The following is a 20409-nucleotide window of genomic DNA, read 5'->3' as shown; positions in this document are numbered from 1 at the left end:
ACCTACCAAGACACATGACTAGTGCATACTGTGGAGGCCACTGCATAGGCTATTTGGAGCCACCAGCAGTGCCAATGCACTACGAGAGACTGTCTCATTTTCAAAAATTGATGTCTGCCTGGCCATCAGATGATATAGATGTTTATTCCCATAGGCCATGAGGGACCGATGTAGTGTAGTAAGTCGTAAGTTACGATCTTCATTTCCGTGTTGACGTTTAACCATTAATGTAGAGTTTGAGGGATGTTCCACCATTCAACACATTGCAACAATTTATTAAATTATAAGAAGACCGGTTTCGATTCCCATGGAGTCATCATCAGTTCTTGGTGAAAATAAATTACGGGAAATCTGATAACAATCATCATAACGAAAAATCCATGCACCTATAGGTGGTTGCATGGAAATACATCATTGAGTAGATAGATATAACCTTGAAATGCAACATACACTTGGCAAGGAGAACTTGGAGCTTAGAAAGTTCCCAGTTCTGGCTCTAACAGTCTTGTGTTCATAGAACTCGGAACACTGGAATTACATGTACTGGATTGAAAATAATTACAAAACACAATAAGGACACTTATAATGGTGTGGAAAACTTGGCTCTCTAAGAGCATTCTTGGATTTGACAGTCCTGTTACTGTCTGAAAAAGATTGGATGAAATACACACCATGAAGCAAAATGTATAAAGACATAGATCTAGTCTAACTGTCGCGCATTCATGTACACGGAACACTGGGAACACTTGTATCGTTTGATAACATACTCGTTCAAATGAAAACACTTATAACCATATGAAATATTGGCGTTACTAGGACGTTTATGGGTTTGACTGTCCTGCTTCTCATGACTAAACTGGTGAAATAAATATACATTGAAATGTTAAAGATAAACTACTTGATATTTAAAGTTCTGGTTTTTGGTTACAAAAATTGTCATGTGTTTGTGGAACACAGAATAGAACTGCTGGTCCTGCTTCTGTCTACTGGAAACTAATGCATTAACGCAGTTGAAATGAATTGATTGAAAGTTTATACACCAATAACAACCCACTCTGCAAACGGCTGGTCAGCACTAGCAGATACGGAACACCTTCAATGCACGTTTCCATAAGCCAAGGCCATACCATCACCATACTACAACAACAAAAGCGACGACAGTTACAACTACAATAGCAAGTATTCCATATTGAAGCATGTTCCCCCAGCTCTTCAACCAGCTTAATTCTACTAATAAGTTCATGTGTGGTTGTAATAGTCAACAAGTCTTTGTTTCTTTTTTTTTTTTTTTTTAAGGTTCACATATTCTGGTTGATTGTGACAAGACCACTCGACAAGTCTATGCCAAGTTGTGTAAACATACAATATTTTACTCAGATCCAAGAATATTAAAGTGCCAAGTGTTTCACATTGATGTATAAACTTTCAATCAATTCATTTCAACTGCGTTAATGCATTAGTTTCCAGTAGACAGAAGCAGGACCAGCAGTTCTATTCTGTGTTCCACAAACACATGACAATTTTTGTAACCAAAAACCAGAACTTTAAATACCAAGTAGTTTATCTTGAACATTCAATGTATATTTATTTCACTAGTTTAGTCAGGGGAAGCAGGACAGTCAAACCCATAAACGTCCTAGTAACGCCAATATTTCATATGGTTATAAGTGTTCTCATTTGAACGAGTATGTTATCAAACAATACAAGTGTTCCCAGTGTTCCGTGTACATGAACGCGCGGCAGTTTAGACTAGATCTATCTTTATACATTTTGCTTCATGGTGTGTATTTCATCCAATCTTTTTCAGACAGAACAGGACTGTCAAATCCAAGAATGCTCTTAGAGAGCCAAGTTGTCCACACCATTATAAGTGTCCTTATTGTGTTTTGTAATTATTTTCAATCCAGTACATGTAATTCCAGTGTTCCGAGTTCTATGAACACAAGACTGTTAGAGCCAGAACTGGGAACTTTCTAAGCTCCAAGTTCTCCTTGCCAAGTGTATGTTGCATTTCAAGGTTATATCTATCAACTCAATGATGTATTTCCATGCAACCACCTATAGGTGCATGGATTTTTCGTTATGATGATTGTTATCAGATTTCCCGTAATTTATTTTCACCAAGAACTGATGATGACTCCATGGGAATCGAAACCGGTCTTCTTATAATTTAATAAATTGTTGCAATGTGTTGAATGGTGGAACATCCCTCAAACTCTACATTATCAGTAGTGTAGTAAATGCGGCAGGATGCATAAAACTAAATCGCATGGGGCTGGTGAATCGCCCGGTATATAAATTACATGAGTAAAGAACTGGAATCAGCGATAAGACTTTTTGCGGATGATGTTATACCATATACTTTCCTATTTCTGAAACTCACAACCTGACTTTTCATTCCATTTACATTCATACCATTGTCTGCTGTCCTTCTCACAACAATGTTTAAGTCCTCCTGCAGTCACTCACAATCCTGCAACTCATTTGCTACTCCATACATTATAACATAATCTGCAAATACCCTTATTTGCGATTCCAGATCTTTACTTATATCATTTATATATATTATATAAGAAAACATAAAAGTCCAATAATTCAACAACTTTTTTGTCTACTCAGTTGCTTTCATTTTCGTCAGTTATCTCCCATGATCTGCCCTATCAAAAGCCTTGGATAGGTCAATAGCTATACAATCCATTTGACCTCTTGAATCTAAAATATCTGCTATATCTTGCTGGAATCCTACTCATTGAGCTTCACTGGAATAACCTTTCCTAAATCCGAACTACCTTCTATCAAACCAGTTAGTAATATTTTGCAAACATATCTAATATAGGCCTAATCAGAAAGAATGCTTTCTTAACACATGTGAAGCTGACTGGCCTGTAATTATCCACTTTACATTTGCCACTGGGGATACTATTGCAACTCTCCATTCATTTGGTATCACTCCTTCATGAAAACAGTAATCCAGTAAATATTTCCTGGTGCTACAGTATATCCCAACCCATAGCCTTTAATAAATCCCCAGAAATCTTAGCAATCCCAGCTACCTTTCCAGCTTTCAACTGTAATACCTTTTTGAAAATGTCTTTATCATTATAGATCTACGTAAATTTCCACCACAGGTGAGCATGAGCATATAAGTAAAATATTTCTTGATGTCTTGGCTGAACTTCAGCTATTTGTGTCACAACTACAAGGACAGGCCTTTGAATGGGCTTCAAGCATGAGAAACAAAGGCAACCACTTCATTGTGATACCCACTGCATAAACCTTGTTATTAGAGATGCATGTGAACAAGCTAAGGTTAACTTCTTTACATTTTGGTTATATACTGTGAATACAGCTGTCATAAACCTAAGTATGAAAATAATTTCTACTGTAGGCTATACGAATGAACTATGCAAGTTTTTGAGAAGATGAATTTCTGTCGATGAATTAGTTGAGTTACATGTCATATCTACACATGAGCTATAATTTTTAGGATACTGTTCCTTGTATTCTCTTCTGATTCAAGAGCACAGGCCAATACTAATTTTGAAGGGGATATAAAATTTTATTTGACAAATACTGAATATTATATGACACATCATTTGGATTCAAAGTATTATTCCTCAGTTGTTTAGATTTACAATGAAATATCTTTATATACAAAACCATATAACATACAAAAACAAAATTTAAAAGAACTCACTACATTCTACTATTTGAAATATAATTTACATTAAGTTATATCTCAGCAGCATTATTATTGTGTTATGTCTAGGATGAGAGTGAGATGCAAGAACGAGCTTGATGCAGTAAATGGGAAGATTGAAGAATAAGCAAAACAATGGTAGTAGATCAGAAGAAGGAAGGAAGGCTAAAAATAGTAAAAGAAGTCAGAGACAAATACATTGAAATTGAAAAGAATATCTTGCGTTTTCTATTACAGAGCATGAAATGGTACTATAGAACAAATATATATTAAAAAGGCTAAATAAATAGTACAATTACATTCTCCGTCTTGGTTGGACCATGCCATTGTTCTATGCACAATATGTACAGATTGCAAACGTTGGAAACACACATGTAATCTTGATCAACAAAAGTTGATTTCAATTCACAGGGGAAATCAATAACTCAGATGGTAAGGGTACATCAGTAGCTTTGATAAAGATTACTGTAATATATGATCCAACCCAGTCAAAGACAGCAAGAGTAGTTTAAGAGACTGTGGAGGCTTCAACTGTAAAATGTACAAAGCATATGCAGTCAATACCTTGTCAGGGGTAAAGGAAGATGAAAATCAAACACAGGGTCCATAAATTAAATTTCTGAGTAGTATATTACAAGAGAAATATACATTCATATAAAAAAAGGAACAAAAGATGAAGACGACTCAGATTATAATAGGTGGAGCTGACAACAATGTGACATGATGGAAAAATAAAACAAAATTAAGAGTAACGAGCGAGCTACATCTTAGTAAGGAGGAAATGATTTATGTTACAGAGAGTCACTACTCGTGAACTGAGGCAAAACTGAGTACCATTTTAGAACTAATCCAGCCAAGAAAGTCAAATATGAATAACACTGATAGGCACTCAAAATGATATTTAATGAATACAAGTATAGGCCTACACCGCTCGTCAGGATGGTACTGGTACAGCTGGAGTAATAATGATTCTGAAAACTTCGGACAAGCTTCTTCATTACGATCATACGATCATAGTAAATTGCTACTGACAATAATGAAAAGCTCTGTACCCTACTGAGATAGCTCTGTATACACTAAAGCTCTGTATACACTAAGCTGATCAAAGTTAAAATAGATATACACTTTTATGAGACAATGTCAATACAGAAAAATGAATTCATGGTGCATACCACAACAGGTATATAATTAAATACACTGATCGAGTTTTCAGCTTAAATAACACTGGTCTACGACATTGGCCCAAATACAATGTGGTGTTCTAAGCAAGAACTAAATAGTTCTATAAACCATTAAATTTTATTCACTGTATTAGGCAGGGAGAATTATCGTCATGATGTTCATAAACGAAAGTACAATAAATATTGGCAATAATTCAACTCTTTGAAACCAAGACTGTTGCATCCTAGTTCACCAGTGACAGTCTGAGCAGTGTGCGAGTGTTCAATAATAAACAAAAACCAACACATTCTTTTGCTATTTGCTTTACATCGCACCGACACAGATAGGTCTTATGGCGACGATGGGAGAGGAATGGGAAGGAAGCGGCCGTGGCCTTAATTAAGGTACAGCCCCAGCATTTGCCTGGTGTGAAAATGGGAAACCACGGAAAACCATCTTGAGGGCTGCCGACAGTGGGGTTCGAACCCACTATCTCCCGGTTACTGGATACTGGCCGCACTTAAGCGACGGCAGCTATCGAGCTCGCTACACGTTCTTTTGAACCAGTGTTCAATAAGTTGAAAGCTATGAGCAATTGTAGGGTGAATAATAAAGTTTCATTGGAATGCCACCCATTAGTAATAAATACATAAATTAATTAATTAACTAACAGGTCTCGAATGATTACGACGGGAAATGGGTCTTTAAATGTACATATTAGATCACGTCAGGAGATATCATTGCAAAATTGACAGATAACAATGACAGATACGAACTTACCCAAGAAGCTGAATAAAACTGATATATTCAAAAGGAAGAATTTTAATCGTGACATCTTTCAAGCGACTTCTACTGACAACTGTCAAGACCCATGTTCCCATCAAGGATTTACTCTCTCCTCGATGACATTTAACGCGGTAATCGTTGGATCGATATGTCGTTTATAAGCTGATTCAAGACCGACTCAGCTTGATTCGGCTAATAGCAGTAACCTATCGATCAATCGAAAGTACAACTCGCACGCCGTTCGACTGGAATCGGTCTTGATTGGACACCCACGATGAATGAACCTTCGCTGCGAACTCGTACGAACAGCTGATGGAAAGTTCATACCAAGTTATAGCTGTCATTAATATTTGAAAAATACTGTTCTCTCAAGACTTATTGTAATGTGTTATTTATTATTTAAATTTTTTATCAAATTAAACGTTGATGCTATGACTAGAATTTAAGGTTTTATAATTTTCATGCATGTTTTGACTTTAGCGATTCCGGAGCATCTCCCGCGTAAAATGTTCGTCGTCAAAATTGGTTTAGAGAAATCAGGGTTAGATTAATGTGTTTATTTATTTGAAATTGTGTGTAATTAATGCCAAGTATTTGTCTGAAGTACCGCTATTTTTGTAAATCTTGGATACAGTTAAACTGAGAGTTATTTATATGCGCTTTATCATCCGGACTCATTTACGTCTTCACAGTAGTTAACACAAAGAAATTCTAAAAAAGTAAAAAATAAAAATAATTTGTATCATATCAGTGAAAAGGTTTATTTCCGTGCTTTAAATTTTGACATAATCATTATCTTGTCTAAGCAAGGGTAGATAGATCAAGGTTTCAAGTTGATCGTGAATATTTTAGTAAATAATAGTGGCTGCTGATACGATAAGATCTGCTTTTACCAGTTGAAACATGAAGGTTGAAGGTAAGTTTTTTGAATAAATAACCTATAGTTATGCAGCTAAAATAAATGTAACTGAAATAACCTTTGACATCTATTTGTTTTCAGAAAATGATACGAGTGTCCTTGCACCTCCCAGGAAGAAACTTAAACAAGGTAAGAATTTAGACGTGTGAATTGAACATTATAGCTGTTTTCGTAAGTTACCGCAAATTGAAACTCTGCACCAGGAACCTACTATAAATAATGTGAATTGCTCAAAACCTTTTTCTCATCTCTGCTTAGTTTCCATTGGTTCCGTTTCATTTTACAAGTTTCTACTTCTGTAAGGGCCGATGACCTGCGACGTTAGGCCCCTTAAAACAACAAGCATCTACTTCTGTTAAGTGAGTTATTGTTTGAGTCATCATTCTATTGACTGGTTTGATGCAGCTGTCCAGTGCACCCGATACTGTCAAATTCAAGACTTGGCCATCTGCTATTATCACAAGATATTAGAATCATTCCGTATTGACGGTTTTCACTTTACAAAGGAAAATTTTATTGAAAATGTATTGAATGAGAGGACACATTAAATTTTCATCTGCTATTATTTTTACCTCTTACACTTGGTGTAATACCAATTGTATATGTCATGGATATCTCAAGATACATCTTGTTTCAGCATGTCTTCATTCTGGTATGACTGAGCAAGTGGTTGTGCAGTTGGGGTCACCTAGCTATTAGTTTTCTTTTGGGAGATAGAGGGTTCGAACCCCACTGTCTGAAACCCCAAAAATAGTTTTCCATGGTTTCTCATTTTCACACCAGGCAAATGTTCGGGCTGTACCTTAATTAAGTCCACTGCCGCTTCCTTCCCACTTCTAGCCCTTCCCATCGTTCTACAAGACCTATCTGTGTTGGTAAAACATAAACAGATTGAAAAAAGAAATACTGGTATGTGATCTATCTTACTACCTGACCTTCAACTTCTTCCTCTTCTTTCCTGGTCATATGTGTGCCTACAGTGGACACTTCCCACGTATCACACAGGGTTGGCTCTTCTGATCCTTACAAGAGTACTCCCTGCAGTTGGATGTCTCTGCCACTGGAATGCCGTTTCTATTCAAGGCCTTTTCATCGGTATGCCACCATGTTGCTCTCGGATGTCTGCGTCCTCTCCGTGGTTCCTCGATTGCAAGAGCTCTCTTAACGGGATGATCATCTTAACGTTGTGTCTGTACCAGCGCAACTGCTGCTCCTCCAATTTCTTACTGATAGGTACCATATTAAATGATCCATGTATATGCTCATTGCGCACTCGGTCCAAGAGGGCGACACCCGCTGACCATCGCAGCATCCGCACTTCCATTACATGCATTTGCTGATCATGCTTCTTTTGCCTTGTCCAACACTCGGAGCCGTAAGTAAGGGTAGGCTTAACAATATCTTGCTTTTGAGCTTTATAGGCATCCGCCTATCATGTAAGATGCTTTTCAGCAAATACCATTTGATCCATCCAACGTTGATGCAATGCTTCACCTCATCATCAGTCGTCGTATCGGTGGTATTAACTGAGCCCAGGTACTTGAATTTATTTGTCATTGCCAGTGATTCACCCGCTAAGAAAATTGCTTTGAGTGGACCTTGAAATTCTGGCTTGGCGAAGTTACAGAACATATACTCAGTCTTCTTACGGCTTATTCTGAGTCCATTCATCTCCAAAGATCTAAGGCTGCCTTGACCTCTTCACGTGTTTCACCAATAAGAACGACGTCATATGCGTATAGAAGGGTCTATGGGTCCAGTTGTTCTGTGAGATAGTTAATAACTATATTGAATAAGATTGGGCTCAGAGCTGAACCTTGATCAACACCAACCTCAACAGGGAACATTTTGGTGTCGCAGTGCAGTCCAAACGATTTCCGTAGGAATACTGTCAAACTGATTCTCTAAATCTATGAAAACCATGTGGAGATCCTTGTGAAGTGCACAATGTTTCTCCATCAATATTCGGAGAGTTTGAATTGCATCACTAGTGAAGCTGCACTGGTCTCTATGGATGTTTATAATTTTCTTGATGCGATTAGCAATGACATTTTCCCAAATTTTTAGTGGTACGAGTTGAGTTTAATGGCTTTATAGCTCCCGCATTCTCAAATATCTCCCCTCTGGTTGAAGATAGGCACAAGGTAACTTTGGTGAAATTGCTCTGGCATGGGTGCATCAGTTAGGATCTTATTAAATATCCTAGGAAGCCAATCAATTCTTTCAGTACCCAGAACCTTCCACAGCTCAGATGGAATGTCATCAGGTGCTACTGATTTGCCATTCTTCATTTTTGACACAGTTGTCCGTACTTCGGCCAGGGTGAACATAGGCACAGGGCCCTGCATAGGGCATTGAGAAACCGCTGACCTTCAACATTCTTATGTAATTTCAGATTTCATAGTATTCTATTCCCATACCTTTTTCATCAGTTATTATCCTTGTTTCACTTCTGTACAGGGCTGATTACCTAGATGTTAGGTCCCTTTAAACAAGCATCACCACCACCACCACTTCTGTACAATGCCATGGTCCAATTAAAAATAGTCATAAACATCCTTCAGATATGCATATGTAGGCTACATTTGAAGTGAGCAAATTTCTTTTCGTAAGGAAGGCTTTCCATGTTGGGATAGTTGACATTTTCTGTCATTCTTACTTCTGACACCTTTTGTTATTGATTCTCTGTGCCCCTCTCACTCGCCCCCTGTGGGTGGGGGATGCAGACGAAGAATGCACCCGTGGTACCTCCTGTCTGTGAAAAGGGGCAACCAAGGGATGATAAAATTAGAACCATAAAACTACTTGTGGTTATCACCATTGCACGGGGAACATTCTGGGTCACCTTTACTTGTGAGTGGTACTACTATGTTAGGTACACAATAGGTTTGTGATTAGTAACAGCGGAGAGTGGTTCACTGTGGGTTTACAGTACCTGTGATTAGTACCACTATATGTGGAACACCAGGGCCTTACATTGCGTGTGATTAGTACCATTATGTGAGAAACACCACAAGTCTGGACGTTGCCTGTGATTAGTACCATTATATGAGAGACACTGTTGGTATGCGTTGCCTGTGATTGGTACCCAAGCATGTGAGGAACACCATGGGAATACTGACACCGATGATTAGTATACCCAGGAGAGGATAACCATGGGTTTGCGTTGCCTATGAGTGGCACCATTATATGAGAAACACCATATGTCTGCGTTACTTGTGCGACATACAATACTTGTGAGTAGTACCATAATGTTTGGAACACTGTGAGTCGACGCTACTTTTGATTAGTACTGCAGCATGAGAAATACCATGGTACTACTGTACTAGCGATAAGTACTATTATGAGGGACCGTTTAGTTGGATTTTGGACCCCTTGAGACAACAAGCATTATTGATTCAGGATTATGCTTTAGAAGCAGTCCCTTGGTCAGTAATACTATTGTTTTAGGATAGTTTCTGGGAAGATTGGGTATTGCAGGTTGGATCCACCGATTGTTTTAAGTTCATAATCATTGTAGTCGTCTTTTTAAATTCTAGTCGGATCGTTTTTGGAATTGTTTTTAACTTTCAGAATTGTGAGTTGGATCCGCTGATTATTTTAAATTCATATTAATTCTTCATCATCACGTTTTGAATTTTGGTCAGTGGATAAATTTTGGACTTTTAAATTGTCATTACATTTCGTACCATTAGGGGCCGATGACCTAGATGTTAGGCCCCTTTAAACAAAGAGCATCATAATCATCACTCCTCTCACTGTCCTCAGCCATCCTGCAAGTATGGTGAATATGTGTTCCTGTATAGTGCACTACTGAATGTTATATATCTCTGTTAAGTGTGCAAGAAAGCAGTATTTTCACACCATAACATAATGAATATGCTTTATATCATTTAAGAGTGCCAAGAAAATAAATTGTTTCTTTTTCTTTTTTTTTTTTTTTATCAGCATCACTGTTTATTTGAAATGTAGTTTCTCAGAAAACAGCACCACTGCTTGTTTGATATAGGCCTATATAGTTGTTCACAAAAGGAATGAGTGCATGGTATAGTATGTTCCTTTCATTTAATACTTTATTGGATTTAATTTTAATTATTCATCATCATTTTCATTTCCCCTCGTCCAGCTCCTGCTATGGACCTCCACCGTTACTTCCCCTTCCATCACTCCTCTTGTATAGTTGTATTCCAGCCCAGTCTTCTTTTTAATTACTTTATTAATGCGCACAATTTGAGCAGAATAAGATTACAAGTACAAAAGATAGTAACTTACGTATTTCAGTTCATGTAGTAGACATTTATGATCAAGCAACAATGGTAGTCAGAGTGGACGAAGACCTCATCACCAATAAAATCTCAGTTGGCAAAGGAGTTCGACAAGGTGACACAATTTCTCCAAAACTGTTTACCCTTGCCTTGGAAGATGTATTCAAAACCCTTCATTGGGATAATAAAGGAATAAAAATCAACGGGGTATATTTGAACCACCTGCGTTTTGCCGATGACATTGTGCTCATAAGTGAAAATATAGATGAGCTAGAAAGCATGATCCAAGAATTAAAAACTGCTTCTGCTAAGATTGTTTTGGAAATGAACATTAATAAAACGAAAATACTAAGCCCAGAGAGTCGACCACTTAAAATGGGAAATCAATATAGGCTATAGAAGCTGTCGATGAGTACATCTATCTTGGACACAAGATAAAACTTGGAAAAGACAACCAACGTGCAGAAATTCCTCGCAGAATAGGTATGAGTTGGACTGCATTCCGAAAACTAAGATTCATCCTCACCAATAAGGATGTTCCAATTAACCTGAAGACCAAGGTTTATAATACGTGCGTGCTGCCAGTTACAACTTACGGTCTGGAAACGATGACTCTGACAAAGGAAAGCGCTCGCAAGCTTCAGCGAGCACAACAAGCTATGGAGCGACAGATGCTAGGGATCAGCCTTAGGGATAAGATCCGTTCAGAGGACATCAGGAGAAGAACAAATGTAACAGACATCCTAGAGAGAGTAGCAAGACTAAAATGGCAATGGGTAGGACATGTAGCTCGACAAGACTACAACAGGTGGACCTCTAGGATTGTTCACTGGAGACCATGGGGACACAAGAGAGGCATTGGAAGACCCCAGAAGAGATGGCTCGACGACGTAAAGCTGTTGGCTGGAACACGCTGTTTCCAAGTGGCTCAAGACCGAAGACTATGGAAACATATGGAAGAGGCCTATATCCAGCAGTGGATTGAAATAGGCTAGAAAAGAAGAAGAGGAAGAAGTAGTCTGTGGTACATTTTCCTTGATTTATACACTTAAGAACGTGGTAACGCTCACTAATTCTGTCATACAGTTCACAGACGCAAGTTGAGTTTGGATCATGGTATGATTTTGACTTGCACAGCCAGAGAGGTCACAAAGTGACGCAAGTCCTGATTCGCGTCGATCCATGATTTTCATTATGGCCTCGGTCGAGTAGAACTCTGTCCAAATTTCTCTTCTTTCAATGTCCTTTCTTCCAGCACCCTCTGCCAGTTTGTCGTATGAGGTAGAACAAAGCTGACTTTTAGATCCTTCATTAACAAGGGCTCTCCAGGGAACTCGCATACCAATATTGAGCGGGAGTATATAGATACACCAAGGACAACCTTCTTATACTGTTATTGACAAGAGTCTATCCATCTTTCTCTGGGCCTCCTCCTTGGCCTCTTTCCTTACATCTTAGCCTCCAACACTTGTTTTGGTATCCATCCCTCCTCCATCCTCATAACATGTCCAGACTCAATTTATTCTTCTCCATCCTATTACTCAGTTTTTCTACCCCTATCTCTTTTCTGACCAACATTTCTTACTCGTGTCTCTCTTAGTCTTTTATACCATATTCCTCAGGAGCTTTCATCTCTTGCTGTCAAAGTCCAAGTCTAGGATGCATACATGAATATAGAGGTATAGTACATCTTGTACATTATCTCTTTACATTTTAGAGTGACTTCTCTGTTTCACACCTGGGTCCTTACGTTCTGTAGCTTTCTGCTGATCTCCCTTTCCAACCTTCTATCTTGCATTATTTCACTTCTCAAGTATTTGAAGCATTCAACAACCTCAAGGTTTTGTCCCCTGATACTAAGGATTCCTTTTCCTTCTCTTTCTCCTGTTGTCATCACCACTGATTTGCTCTTCTCCACACCGATTTTCATGCTATATTTCTCAGTATTGTCATTTAGAGCCTCCAGTTGGAATTACACTTCTGTATTGTTGACTCCCTATATCACTATGCCATCTGCAAACAACGATATTTTCATATTCTCTCCGTATGTTGCCTTTGTTTCCTTTAGAATTTCATCCATAACTATTATAAATATAAGTGGAGACAATACACTTCTGTCTTAGTCCAGTTTGGTTTCTAAACAAAGATCAAGGAATACCATCACCAGATCTTTTCCATATTCCCACTATTTTTTCCATCAGTAATCTCATGATAAATAATTTTAATTATTATCAAAATATAGTTCTCCTCCCATCCTATAGATAACCATAACAGACATTATGTCTATAAATTCAGTTGTTTCTGAGAAAAGTGTATCTGCAATACTTATACAATACCATACACTACATGCAGTCAAAGGAGACCAGATGAACCAAATGAATGTTGACTAGAAGTTTTCCACAGGTTTCTCAGGAATGCTCTTCATTGAGTAATTCCTATGATTTCCTGCAGCTCATAATTTTCTTTTCTGCAGTCAAGACAGAATTTTTGTTTAGGCCTATCTCTTATACAGTGGATGTGTATTACGTTCTTGTTGCCCTTTCCTTTATTTTAACCAGTCTAATTATCTGCTTTTCCCATCTTGTAATCTCTGGCCCTTTTGACTGAGCAGCAGTCGCTTGATGGACCAAGGTCCATCAGGGCTGTAGTGCCATGGTTCTATTTTTATTCCTCCAGAAATTGTATGGTTTTTCGTGTTTAAAAAGTAATTTTCAAGATGGGAAAAAGCTATGATAGTAAAGACTTTTGGAATGTTTAAAAAAGATCAGACGTTCCTCTTCACAAAAACAAGTTTTAACCCCTCAATTGGATAAATACAGGGTCTTTTTTTGGCTCGCTCCATAGCACCACTCAGAGCACGGCCGGCGCAATGACACTCTGTTGTTTTTCCTCCCCACTACTCACAGCAATTCACACTTATAGAAATCCATTTCTAGTGAAACTATTAGTTTAAAACCTACCTGGCATTACATTTGATGTTCAAAATGTTGTCCCTCAGCTGTCAAACATGCCTGTCACCTCATAAATAGGTTTGCAGACACTCGTCGAATCTCAGCTTGTGTGATGTTCGAAATAACTTGTAGTTCTTCAGTTGTGTGAGGGTTCTTCACATGCACTTTTCCCTTCAGCATCCCCCACAGGTAATAATCACAGGGATTTAAATCAGGCGATCTAGTGGGATAAGTAACCACACGATCTTCGAAAACTTCCCGATTAGCAGTGTGTGCCGTTGCATTTTATTGCATAGAGTAACCAACACTCCTTCTTCCATCAGCTCTTATATAAGAGATGGGCCTAAACAAAAATTCAATCTTGAATGCAGAAAAGGAAGTTGAGCTACAGGCCCTATAATTCTGCAAGCACTTATTGCGCACCAAACTCCTATCTTTAAATCATGAAGTGGATGGACATGCGGCTGGTGGGGATTTTTTGCACACCAGTAGCGATTGTTTTGACTACTTACATAGCCACGTAAGTGTAGCCATGCTTCATCACTATAAAATAAAAGTTTTGGGTCAGCATTAGTGTTGGCTACTGAATGTATGATTCGAAGCAGTGTATCGATTCATTCAAGTGTCCGAGTGAATCGATTCACAGGAACGGCGAGCACACGGCACACGATTCAGCTTACTCCCAGCGGACAGTGCTGAGTGGCGCACTCACTGGACGTTGACAGGGAGCCGAGCTTCCGCTGCAGCGAGCAGTGAATCATGGCACATCGAAAGAATCGTGAACGAGCGCGGCTCAGTGAGACACATGATACACACGGCTCCTTATCGGCTCACTGGACACGCGGAGAGCCGTGCTTCCACTGCAGCGAGACATACAGTGAGCCATGGCACATCGAAAGAATCGTGAACGAGCGCGGCTCAGTGAGACACAAGATACACACGGCTCCTTATCGGCTCACTGCAGCGAGACATACAGTGAGCCATGCTACACTGAAATAATCGTATGCTATAATGGACTCTCGAGCTCAGCTCATTTGAAAATAATACCCATTTTCATTCACTGTCCTCTTCTTACAGGGAGGTTTAAATAATAGATGGATTTATTTGCAGTGTTAAAAAGGTAGTCACAACATAATTCTGAAGTAGCTAGTAAGTAGGTAGGCTATTAGGTTATACTATTTATTAGTTTAATGAATCTTAGTATTATAACTTAGTTGACATTTGACAATTAAACTCGACTCTAGCCCGCCCTATGACTATGAGTCATGCTCATGACCACTCAAAAGTACCTTTTTTTATATTGGGAAGAACGGCTCAGTATTTTCTCAGTTCATATGTCACATCGTTGCACAAGACTTCAATCATATGTGGACAGACGCAATAACAGTATGTTGAATCAGAAAACCAGCGAGCTACTGTACATCTCGGGTAGCCTATACAAAATATGACTATTAAAAAAATCCTCATCTGATAGAAAAAACTTTTTAAAAAATGACTGAGCGAGTTGTCGTGCGGTTAATATCGCGTGGCTATGCCCTTTCATTCGGGGGATGGTGGGTTCGAATCCCACCGTCGGCAGCCGTTAAGATGGTTTTTCCGTAGTTTCCCCGTTTTCACACCAGGAAATGCTGGGACTGTACCTTAATTCAGGTCATGGCTGCTACCTTCCTAATCCTAACCTTTCCCACCCTGCTTCGCCGGAAACCTTCTATGTATTAGAGTAACTAGCATTTTTTCTAAGAAAGGAGTTCATAGTATGAAGACCAGATGGCAGCTGCGAGCACTGAATGCTGTTGCTGCTGTCTTACCAGATGCAGTAGGAGCGGTAACCAATGAGCCGTGAATCGGATCACTGTATCGATTCAGTAACGTGAACGGAATCAAATGAATCGATTCAGTAAAATGAATCGAATGTCCCATCACTAGTCAGCATACCCATCGTGAACTGACTGAAGCAACCAGTTACAATACCAAACCCTAGTGAAACTGTCAGGTCCTTTTAAATAATGGGCAGGGGTGGGTTTGTATGGTTTTGCTTTTAACAGTTTTGTTGCTTTGTGAGCAGAAGATAATGACACAGCTTGTACAGCGAGACGCAACAGGGATTTTGTTGGAGATCTTTCCAAGAGAGCTCCTATTTTGTCGAGCTTTTCCTCTGTTAAGGGGATACGGAACTGCCTATCTTACCATTGTTAAATTTGTTTAATTCGTGTTCCTTTTTCTCAGGATCTAATAAAGTTATGAAAATGAAATTTATGTCACATTTTATTCAAACCTTATTTGACATACTGACAGAGCGTTTTTGTAATTGGACTTAAGGGGACTCACACATTTTTTTTAAACAGTCAATAAATAGAATAATTTTTTCCTAAAAAACAGTCAAATCTCAAACAGTTTTATATAAATCAGGAAATCCCTCCGTTAAAATGTTAACTAATATGAGACAAATTAAGGATGAAAATTACACAGTTCTGTGATAAATAGTCACATAGAAAAGGGAACATACATTTGAAAAAATTGGAAACTGAGAAAACTGCAGTTAAATCTTTCCACACATATGATTTTCTCATTGTTAGCGCAAGTTTAAATTAACATTGTGGCAACTTTTAATTGTTAAACTATAAACTATAATGAAATGGTTCGTTTCCTGCGTGATTTCTTGTTAAGAACTGATCCGGTGGTGCGGAACTTCTTTACTAATTTACATACCGTTCCCATATGGGGAGGAAATGCCAGTAAATTTGCGAATGAATCGAAAGCGGCATTCTGTATAGTCCTAAGGATAATGATTCACATAGCACAACACATTGAATACACACTGTTCTACTGTATACATCACTTGTTAAACACACGATTAGTATTCCTACAAAAACTATGCTACTTTAAACTGAACACATTGAACATGCTATCAATACCACAGATGTTGAATCAAACTATTGCTGTGAAGCAATGGTTATCGCTACCATATTGCATTAGATCATCATAGCCAGTCATGAAGCAATATATCTCTCGGCAAATGAGTCACCCGGCCGCACTGTCGCCTTCCGTTCATGTTCCTCTGACCCACGGAGCCAGCCAAAAAAAAAAAAGACCCTGTGGTTTCCTAGTGCCTATCAGCCAGTGGATAATTATTCATTGCATTGCTTGCAACAAAGGATGTAATTTTGATTGAGTTATTGAATGTATTTACTTTTAATCAATTTTAATTGTAATATTTATATTAGAAGTGACATTGCAGTATAATTTCATCATATTCTGAATAATTTTAAAATATTTTACTAGTATCATTTTTATAAAGTACGAAAAAGTCTGTGATCATCATCATCATTATCTAAAGGCATTGCCTTGTCACTGCAACCATTGATCTCTTCTCTCTGCGATCCTTTTCATCTCTCCATAGCCTTGGCATCCCATCATCTCAACTACCTCTTCAATGATCTTCTTCCTTGGTTTCCCTCTGCCTTTTTTTCCCATCACTGTGCCTTTGAAAAGTTCGTTATGAAGTCATTGTGCCGGAGAATGTGACCAAAAACCGACGCGATTCTCCTTTTTATCGTTGTTATTAAATATCTCTGGGTGTTTATTTTTCTAAGCACTGCTTGATTAGTTTTCTTCTCAATCCAGCTAGTTCTTGTCATCTTCCTCCATAGCCACATTTCCACTGCCTCTAGTCGTTTCACGTCCTCCTTCAAGAGAGTCCATCCTTCACAGCCATATAGCAGCACACTCCAAATGAATGTTTTGATAAACAGTTTTTGTTCAGTATCTAAGGATTTATTAATTAAGACCTGTTGCTTCTCCTCAAAGGCTTTCTTACACAGGGAAATTCTTCATTTTATTTCCAAAGTGCATCTGTTGTCATCGGTAATAACTGATCCTAAGTAACAGAACCTTCTTGATGTCAATGAATACCACAGCAGTGTTAGTGATCCTCACCTGTTTTAGTTCCAGAAAGGTTTTCAGGTTGAAGATCTGCTCGATACAAGAACAACCTTGCCAAAATCTTTCCTGATATTCACAAATCATCTGGTCACATTGGTTCTCTACGTTGTAGAATTCTGAAGAGTGGTTTATAGGCTACTGGCAACAGCGATATCCCTCAATAGTTATTGACAATGTTATTGTTGTCTCTCTTGTGTAATGGGTCTGTTAGATCTGTTATTCGATCATTAGGTATCCTGCTCGTCTCCCACCAGTTGACCAGGATCCGGTGTATGGCTTTGATGATTGCACTTCTACCTGTTTTCAGAGAATAACATGCAACGTAGATATCAGGTAGTTCGGGGTTACGGTTTACGGAAGTCAGGACTGTGTTCAGAGTTGGCAGTTCATTTCTAAAATAAGTAACAATGCGCCGTATTTCACTTCTGACAAAATAATCGTATTTAATGAGTCTGGAATGACAGCAATTTAACTTTTCCTTTCCCGCTTCTTGCTGGGACTCTGGAGTGGCCCTTCACTGGCTTCCTTCCTTATTTTGAAGGCGGAAGACCTCAAAATTCTTAAAAAGGCTTCACGGATTCGTCTACTATCCAGCTTACACTTTGTCCTGGATGCTTTGTTTTCAGGGGCCAGTGACCTAGATGTTAGGCCCCCTTTAAATGAGCATCATCATCATCAAGCTTTGTTTTCAAATATAAAAATGTATTAATCATCATTTGCCGTTCCTTTCCCCCTGAGAACACCACTTCTCCTTCTCACATGTTCAGTCAAAAGTTAAAAATATTACTCACTGGTTAGTAATATGAAATACTAAACAGACGAAAACAATATACATTATACAATTGAAAGGAATGCAATACACGAACACCAAAACACAATATATTTACAACGAAACAGTATGAACCCGAGAAAGACGATCACTTCAATCTCCCGAATACCTCCCGTTCATAAGTAATCAATATGATGTGTGTGACACACGCAAAACTGAAAACATACCACGCTGACCTCACCAATGATAATTCGCAGTAGGTAAGCTGAGTTATAGTACATGTTGACTACTGTACATGCTTCCACACTACACGCTGAACTGTGGGATGATGTGACAAGCATGGCCGGCCGCTTCTGTGTAGTGAGCCGCGTATGTAATATTTGAAAGGATAAACTCAAAGATATTAAAATGATTTTACGTCTTTGTCAGAATTGTATAGCACAACCAGTGGTTGTTTCATAAGAAATAATACATTTTGATTGATTATAATTCTTATATACATTTAGAATTGTGTTGGAAAACACTGATAGATGTAAAAGCCCATAAGACCTGTAGTGTTTTCTTAACCCTGGATGCTCTATAACATAGAATAGAAATAAACGTAAACTGAAACCATTCAAGACATGACGGTCAGCGGGGTAAATATTTATTGAAGGATTTCCTAATATACGACATTCCTTGTACTTAGTTTCTTTTACAATTCTCTTTACATCGTACACACACACACACACAGGTAAGTCTTATGGTTATGATGGGATAGGAAATGGCTAGAAGTGGGAGGGAAGTGACCGTGGCCTTAATCAAGGTACAACCTCAGCATTTGCCTGCAGTGAAAATGGGAAACCACGGAAAACAATCTTTAGGGCTGCCAACAGTGGGGTTCGAACACTATCTCTTGAATGCAAGGTGATAGCTACGTGTCCCAAACCTCGCAGCCACTTGTTCAGTGCATTCCTTGTACAATTACCTTTTGGCACTAGTTGTAAGTTTTTCAGGTGATTTACTTTCTTACCTCTCCGGTACTTCTAAAGACATCAGACCTATCCTGCTGTGTCAGTCACTGTTGCTAAAGACATCAGACCTATCCTGCTGTGTCAGTCACTGTTGGGGATGTTCTTAAAATTAAACAGAGGTGCTGCTTAATCTTTATGCTAAAAGAAACCCCCTATACAAAATGGAAGAAATTTCTTTTCCCTTGCCAACTTTAGTATCATTCCGGTCCTGTGTGGAAAGAACAAATGTTAATAATTTCCGTAAGACTGGCATTCTGTGAAGTAACTGTAATTTAACTGATTACTTGTTGAAAAAGTAAATTGTAATTGAGTCATCGTTACGTGGCATCTATTGACGTTTTTCTAGTCTTTCATTATACTGGAAATGTCTCAGATATTGTCTTGGTTTTCTTCACACAGATTCTCATTCCTCATTTTCTGATCATACCCATCATTCTGCTCTTGGAGTAATGACTTATCCTTTAACCTCAAATTACAGATCATTAGCAAGTAGCATTCTGTTAATTCTTGTGCTTCTACGAGCCTTCACAATTACGAACCATAAAAGGACACTTCCCATAGTTCATAGTTCAGACCATTCGGTCTTGCCCACTTGCATGTTGACATACAATAACTGCAGCTTTTAAAATACATGTTCTTCAATTTTGACTGTTACTTTTCCCGTATCTTTGTGTATCGAACTTTGTCAAATCGTTTGCTCGGTATTCTCTATCATAGGCATTTTTTGAATGAGTAAATGTTGTCATATTCTTGTTATACTCCCAGTGGTTTACCATAATTTGTCCCATAACTAGAGCCCTGCACGGATGCGGATATCCGCTAAGTTAGTGTCTTGGCGGATGCAAACTGTATGGCAGTGTGGATAATTTTGCTGATAATTTTCACTCGGGTACACTCTTATTT

The 20409-nt window shown here is 38.4% G+C and overlaps 2 protein-coding genes across 3 annotated transcripts in view; one reads left to right on the top strand and one right to left on the bottom strand.

Moving 5' to 3' along the window:
• Positions 1-5770, bottom strand: part of LOC136858451 (uncharacterized) — a 114682-nt gene extending 108912 nt beyond the window's left edge. For both annotated transcript variants that reach the window (XM_067138001.2, XM_067138000.2), the window contains exon 1: positions 5642-5770. In XM_067138001.2, the coding sequence (XP_066994102.1) occupies positions 5642-5696 (55 nt within the window). In that variant the 5' untranslated portion in view covers positions 5697-5770. The remainder of the gene's footprint in view (positions 1-5641) is intronic.
• A 276-nt stretch (positions 5771-6046) lies between these two features.
• Positions 6047-20409, top strand: part of LOC136858449 (chromatin assembly factor 1 subunit A-B) — a 123205-nt gene continuing 108842 nt past the window's right edge. The window contains exons 1-2 of the mRNA XM_067137999.2: positions 6047-6563; positions 6648-6695. Coding sequence (XP_066994100.2) covers positions 6551-6563; positions 6648-6695 — 61 coding nt within the window. The 5' untranslated portion in view covers positions 6047-6550. The remainder of the gene's footprint in view (positions 6564-6647; positions 6696-20409) is intronic.

Source organism: Anabrus simplex, chromosome 1 (assembly GCF_040414725.1).
Source record: "Anabrus simplex isolate iqAnaSimp1 chromosome 1, ASM4041472v1, whole genome shotgun sequence".
Lineage (NCBI taxonomy): Eukaryota > Metazoa > Arthropoda > Insecta > Orthoptera > Tettigoniidae > Anabrus > Anabrus simplex.
This window is presented reverse-complemented; position numbering and strand designations above follow the sequence as displayed.